The sequence below is a fragment of the Miscanthus floridulus genome, chromosome 7 (assembly GCF_019320115.1).
Source record: "Miscanthus floridulus cultivar M001 chromosome 7, ASM1932011v1, whole genome shotgun sequence".
NCBI lineage: Eukaryota > Viridiplantae > Streptophyta > Magnoliopsida > Poales > Poaceae > Miscanthus > Miscanthus floridulus.
The window spans coordinates 70154422-70160933 of record NC_089586.1 but is presented as its reverse complement, the minus strand read 5'-3'; the positions used below and the strand labels follow the sequence as shown (position 1 = coordinate 70160933).

At 49.8% G+C, this 6512-nt stretch overlaps 1 protein-coding gene across 2 annotated transcripts; it reads right to left on the bottom strand.

The window, feature by feature from the left end:
- Window positions 1–3385: 3385 nt before the first annotated feature.
- Window positions 3386–4728, bottom strand: LOC136463397 (uncharacterized). 2 transcript variants are annotated; one of them, XR_010761002.1, is made up of 3 exons: window positions 4260–4728; window positions 4007–4163; window positions 3386–3910 (listed from the first exon to the last, which is right to left on the bottom strand). XR_010761002.1 is itself a non-coding variant. In XM_066462397.1 (2 exons), exons 1-2 carry the CDS (start codon window positions 4720–4722, stop codon window positions 4096–4098), a joined length of 531 nt encoding a protein of 176 aa, XP_066318494.1. In that variant the 5' UTR covers window positions 4723–4728; the 3' UTR covers window positions 3386–4095. The 2 variants fall into 2 exon arrangements, 1 of the variants encoding a protein (XP_066318494.1); XM_066462397.1 differs by having other exon boundaries at window positions 3386–4163.
- Window positions 4729–6512: the final 1784 nt, after the last annotated feature.

Below are 6512 nucleotides of genomic sequence, written 5' to 3'. Positions count from 1 at the left end.
ACTGTCTGGAGCAACACTGACATGTTCTAATGTAGACAGGGATCCCGATCTTCCATCAGGTGATGGTAACTATCGTTGTGGCGGAGACGTTGCCATAATCTCTCTTGTCGGATAGCTGCTCGACCTATGTTTCCAGCGGCATCATACACCATGTCTTGACCATCGGTGTTGCTGCCGGAAACGTCGTTGTTGCCCGCCACAAAGGTTTCCAACTCAGTAACCTTGTTGGTTAGCGTGGAAATTCGCTTGTCCAATCTCTCTATGCTATTGCCAATGTTGAGTTCAATGAGTGCGTCAGTGACGGCCTTCCTGACGGCCTCATTCATCCTTTTTTGGGCATCCTCTACAACAGCTTATAGTTGCTCTTGGCTGACACACTCGCTGAAACCCTTAGAATTGTTATCAGCAGTCTGTTCACCTCCTGCCATTGAAAACACAAAAATAGGAACAAACAGGTGAAAGGTATCCCTACCAAATGACTACGTGGGTGTAGTGGTGTCACTTTTCACAGCAAGTGGAAGCGTCTTACCAAGCTCTTACCAAGTTCTTACCAACGCAAGCAGTGGGCGGTACAACCGGCGGCTAGTTCGTGATACCTGTGAGGTAGTGGTACCGAGATTGCAAGGCCCTTTGTCTATACTGATCTGAAGAATTTGTGGAGCTTGGAAGGCAAACAAAGAGTAATATGTATATCTGGCACACAAGTTAGTAACAGAAAGTAATGCTGAATTATAGTCCAAAGTACTCGTTCTCGTTGCTGGTCTAAAGTGTTGCAAGTACCAGGTTGTGACAAAAGTATGGTGGATAGCAAGGTGATTGGTATGAGAAAAACAAGTATGGTGGATGGAAACAGCAACACAAACAAGGAACCAGACAGCACACGCAAACATAGCTCACTTTGGGCTTCTCTATGTGCTCCTCTAGATATTGTTCCTCTTTTGCCCCTCTCTTTTTTCTATTTTTTGGGCTGTCGTTGTTTTTTGGGGAAATTTCGATTTTTTTATTTTATTTTTTTGATATTTTTCCTTTACTTAGGAGCACAAAAGAAGTAACCATAGAAAATATGAGCACAAACAAGTGTAAGACGTGGCCTGTGGAATTTTCAGAAAACTGGATGAAAATCGATAAAAACCTTGTGACCACGAAACGAGGATCTTGTGACTACTTTTTGGCCAATCTAAAAATTCCAAACCCCGACAAGGAGGGGATGGACGGATCCGAAATTTTTTTCTGATCGATTTGCATATATGGAACGTCGAAAACGGAGTTCGTATGCGAAAACTGGACCAGTTTTAAGAATTGGCTCCGAATTAGAGGACAAAACAGGAACAGTGTGTGCAAAATTGGTCACAACAGCCAAGATTTGATGGAAACGATGGGGGAAAACACACGAACTGGACTCTAACACGACCTAACCAGCAACAAGACCTCGACCAGGACACAAACTCCACACGACGGACTCTGAAACTGAAATATGCAAAGGCTATGGCGCGGAAGGTTCTAGGATAGAAAAAACGAGTATGGCACTGGACTATGGGACGAATACGAAACACTCAAACTAGGGGATAAAAGTGAACCTGACGGTATACCTTAGCTCTGATTACCACTTAATGTAGACGGGGATCCCGATCTTCCGTCAGGTGATGGTAACTATCGTTGTGGCGGAGAATGACACACCGATCCGGCTTCAGATCGAAAGATCGAACCCTGCAATCTTAGCACCACCGCTCCTCTGGTTATCAACCGAGTCACGGACCAGGTTGACCTCGCCAAGAAGGCTAATCCCTGCCTGCGCAACGAAGAACACAAGCAAGAACAAAAAGATCGCAACCAAATTGCAGATGTATGATTAATCTCACGAGTTGGGGTCTCACAAACCGAAGAACGGCGAAACTGTTTCTTGACAGAATAATCTAAGCAAAACCCAAACCCTAATGGAGGGGCGGCGGCTGTTTATGAAGACTCTAGGGTCGTGCAAGACCCCTGGACGCGCCCCTAATGGGCCCAAACTCGATACATGGTCCAATGGACCAAAAGACGGTGTCGCAGCACCCTGGTAGATTCTGGACGCTGACTTGTTTCGACGATTCCCGTTGATTCCGAACAGCTTTTGACATGAAACCACTTGGATTGGCTTCCTTATCAAATTAGCTTCCCATCCATATGTGGATCATCGAAAACGGAGTCCGGATGCGTCCTGGGCGACCAGTTTAAGGCAGACTGGTCCTGGAGGCCGAGGCAGACTTGAATTCGTGTTGGACTGGGCCTCCGGCTTGTGTTGGACGTCCTTGCTGGTCATCATCACCTCCTCCACGTCCTCTTAGTCCCTCTTGACCATCTCCAATGTTCCTAAGCAAGATAACATCATTAGGTAGTAGTCTATTCTCAAAAGTATGAAAATGATCGCTTAAGAACGAGCTCACCTGTAAATTAAGTTGACGCATTCGAGCCCGGGTCATTGGACCTTGCATGACGGTTGGAGGATCAGCTGGTACATCCAAAGGAGTGATGTCCTCATCATGTTCCGCCTTAACTACTGATAAGATTTTCTCTTCTTATCAATTGCATGTCAAATTGACTGGCACGCCGTTGGATTCTCATAATCGACTGGTCATGTGTTGATAGATCTCCAATCTTATTCCATTCAGATCGTCAACTTACTATGTGTTGATTGCATCGCCACATTTTTGAAACAACATGTTTCAACTTAATCCATGAATTTAAGCCTTATTATGTTACTTAGTGCATATATACCGAATCACATTGTCAATTTTATAATTATCAAATTGTTAAAATGGATTTATCGAATTGTTTATGAATTTTTTTATAGGCATACCCTAAGCTAAAATCCTAGATTCATCACTACTGTACAACTAGATCGGCCCTTTGCTATCCCTTAGATCCATAGCAGTGCAGTTGTCACCGCGAGAACCAAAAAAATACTATGGTCAATGTGGTATAAGCATACGAGATAGTTAGGAAGAACAAAAGATTAAAGGGCAAGGAGGTAGAGCCCGATGGTGATGGTGATGGTGATGGCGAGACAACTCGCGGCCATGAGCTTCACTTACATGAGTCATCAACCGGCGATTGTCGTTCCCCCTAATTTTTTCCACTTGACTAGGTAACGGAGGGATGAAAATGTGCGGGTAATAACCGCGTCGATATTGCATCGAGTCCACAATGGCCACATCCTAGGGCCAAATAGGGTCGCTAATAATTGTAGTTCGACGGAGACAACTAAGACACGAGGGAAGGGACCATGCTCGACATTACGGCCATGGCGAGGCGAACTCGTGATCGCAACGAACAAGCACATCGCTTCCCAACCGGCTCGAAGGCTCGGTCCACAGACAAACAACAACACACAAAGAACCAACAACTCAATAACATGACATGGAGTAGCACATATCCATAGCAACAAGAGTTAGACCGGTGCAAACGCACAGCACAGGCATTCATAGATATAGATAGATGATCATGTATGACAAGTATGAAAAAGCAAAGAAATGAAAAACAAGGGCTTTGCCGACGTCGAGGATGGCATCGACGGGGTTCAAAGGTTCGACCTTAGAGGCGCTGAGGAAGGCGGAGGCCTGCTGCGGTGCGTCCGGGCACGCTGCGGCTAGCTGCTGGCTGGCTACAGCTCGCTGTTGGCTGGCTGCAGCTTGTTGCGGCTTGCCGGCAGCTAGTTGCTACTGTTGGACGCGGCTCCAGTGGCGAGGAAGAAGGCCGGCGAGGTTGGTGTGAACGTCCAGCTCCCCAGCAACAGCGCAGCTTCTCGGTAGTGGAGGAGGATGACGGGGTGCTGGAGAGGTGGTGCTGGTCGTGGTGGTTGGAGGCCGCGGCGAGCAGCAGGAGGCCGGCGCGGTCTGCAGCTCCTGCTCCCGGCGTGGACGGCATGGCTCCTCTGCGGCAGTGAAGAACCACGGCACGAAGGCCAAGTTCAGACAAGGAGTAACGGCAGGAAGGGGAAAATGAGGAAACTTTGGTGCTGGTGGCTCACCGGTGTTAGAGATGGAGCTCCGGCGAAGTTGCAGGTCACGGCCATAGAGGACGAGGCACTGCTAGGGTGGCGCTGCTCCATGCTCCTTGTCAGCGGCATGGTGGAGGGCGCGGCGTCCTCGCGGTCGTCGCAGAACGGAGGTGAAGGAGGCGGAGCCCTGCGACAGTGAGAGCTCACGGCACGAACGCCGGTCTTAGGCATGAACGCCGACGGGAAAGGAAGAAAGGCAGGAGGTTTAGCTTTGAGGGCTCACCGTCGGCTCCTGGGGACGATGGCGAGGTGCGGTCGGAGCAGAGGAGGGCGAGGTGGTGCCCAGCGCGGACAGACGACGAGGAGGAGCTCCTGGTCGCGGTCGTGCTATGCTGCGACGGCGAGGTGGTGACGCGCGGCTTTGGCGAGGTCGAGGCGGAGCACAGCATCACGGGCTCTGCTCGACAAGGAGGAGCAGCAGAGGTTGGTGATGGCGGTCGACGTGGAGCAGGGGCGCGGGGCTCGGCGAGGAGGAAGGCGAGGTCGCACTGTTTGTTGGCGACGGAGCACGGCGAGGCGAGGACGGCTCTGAGGAGGTAGAGCGCGGCGATGGCGGACGTCTCCAGTGCGGCTCGGTGGCGAGGCTCAGCTGGTGGCGCGGCACGGCAAGGCGCCGGCGGCGTTGCGGCTCGGTGGTCGGTGCTGCTTGGAGGAAGGGGAGCAGCGACGGGTGGAGTGGCAGCCATGGCTGGCTAGGGGGTGTTTGGTTGAGCTGTGGCTGTGGGAAAAAGCTGTTGTGGGCTGTGAGCTGTGAGAAAGCTGCTGTGGGCTGTGAGCTGTAGAAAAGCTGAAAGCTGTTTGGTTAAACAAGTATAAAATATATCTTCTATCTTTATCTCTCTTGAAACAACTATGGAAGAGCTTTTTATTCCACCAATTTCGAAAAGCAGAAAGCCAAAAGCCAAAAGCAGGGTCAAACCAACTTTCAAAAATGAACTACGAAAAAGCAGCTGCTTCTGAAAAAGCAGCATCCAAAAGCAGCCCCTTTGGTTGAGCTTTTGGCTTTTGGGGCCAAAAGCCAAAGCCAAAAGCTCAACCAAACACCCCCTAGGGCTCGCGAGGAAGAGGAGGAAGGGTGCAGATGAGCGCGGCGGCGGTGGGGAATGGAGAAGGGAGCGGCGGAGGCGGCGTTTTATACGCGAGCAGCTAGGGTTCGGAGGGGCGCCGGTCACTGTTGGACGGCGGGATGCCTCGGCATCCGTACCATTTGTCCACGCGGTGGTCATCGGGAGACGCGCGTGGTGTCGAGAGCGCAGGGGCGCGGCGCGATCGGGGCAGAGCCCCTGGCGGCGGCGGCGGCGGCGGCGGCGGCGGCTGGGAGCGCTGCTGCTGGGCCAGCTGGGCCGCGGGCGGGGCGAGCGGGGCTGCTGGGCCTGTAGTGCTGGTGCTGGTGCTAGTGCTGCGCGCTGTTGGGCCAGGGGCGCGAGCGGCCCAAGCGAGTGGAGGGCGAGCGGGCCTACTGGCTGCTGGGCTTGCGCGGTGGGAGGAAGGATGGAGGGAAGGTGGGCCGCGGGGAAGGGAAAGAAAAGAGGAGTTGGGCTAGATGAGAAAGGAAAAAGGAAAAAAGGATTTTTCCTTTTCATGAATTATGATTCAAGGGTATTTAGATGAATTCAAAAGAGATTTGAGAGGAATTTGCTACGGATTTATGCACTCCAAACTCCAAACAAAACTCAAGCTCAAAACCAACTCAAGGACAAGGCACACTCTACAATCAATTCTATATGAATGCAACGATTTATTAGCAAACTCTACTTGGTTGACTTAGGTTTGACCTAGTGACTACATGCTTCACACATTGCAGAAAGAATTTTTAAAAGCTCGTATTTTTTATGCTCGAAAATTCAGGTTATTACATAGTTGATTTTGGTTGTTGGTGATGACACCCAACATATCTCTAGAGGAATCTTGTATGACAAAGCAATACAAAGAATTGGGCAGGGATTGCAGGATCAAGGTCGAAGTTCATAGACGGCTGCAGAGCAGCAGTCTGAACTCCAAAACCACAACGCGAGTGATGATGGATACCAGCTGTGACAGTTGGTTGATTGGGAAGGATTTGCCATAGGGAGTTTATCATATAGTCACAGTGGAATTTTTTAGAGTTACTGTCACCGCAGAATTGGCGGAGTTATAATTTTTGTTAGGAGTTACATGGAAGGGGTTCTGAACAAGCTGTTCATTTTGGCTCCATCTCTTGCATATATTATTGTACCCTATAATATTTTTTAAGATAAAACTGAAGGCAAAACATGATGTACATGGACCTTAGAAAATAGAGGTAATTGCACAAAAAATGGAACCCACTTACCAATTACCAAGGTCATCTAGCTGGTGAAGTGCCGCAATTGCAAAAAAAAATGGCGCTCACAGATTAATACACAGGTTCAAACTTAAAATTATGGTAGCATTGGTTTGTTCTTGTTGCAACGCACGGGCATGATCCTAGTTATAGATGAAGATTACAAGCGTATAG

Bases quoted from the DNA above. Each gene is read 5' to 3' on its own strand.
- LOC136463397 (XM_066462397.1), bottom strand. From the start codon at position 4,722: ATGGCTGCCACTCCACCCGTCGCTGCTCCCCTTCCTCCAAGCAGCACC. The intron at 4,164-4,259 runs GTGAGCCCTCAA...TCACTGTCGCAG, and splicing joins ATCGTCCCCAGGAGCCGACG to GGCTCCGCCTCCTTCACCTC.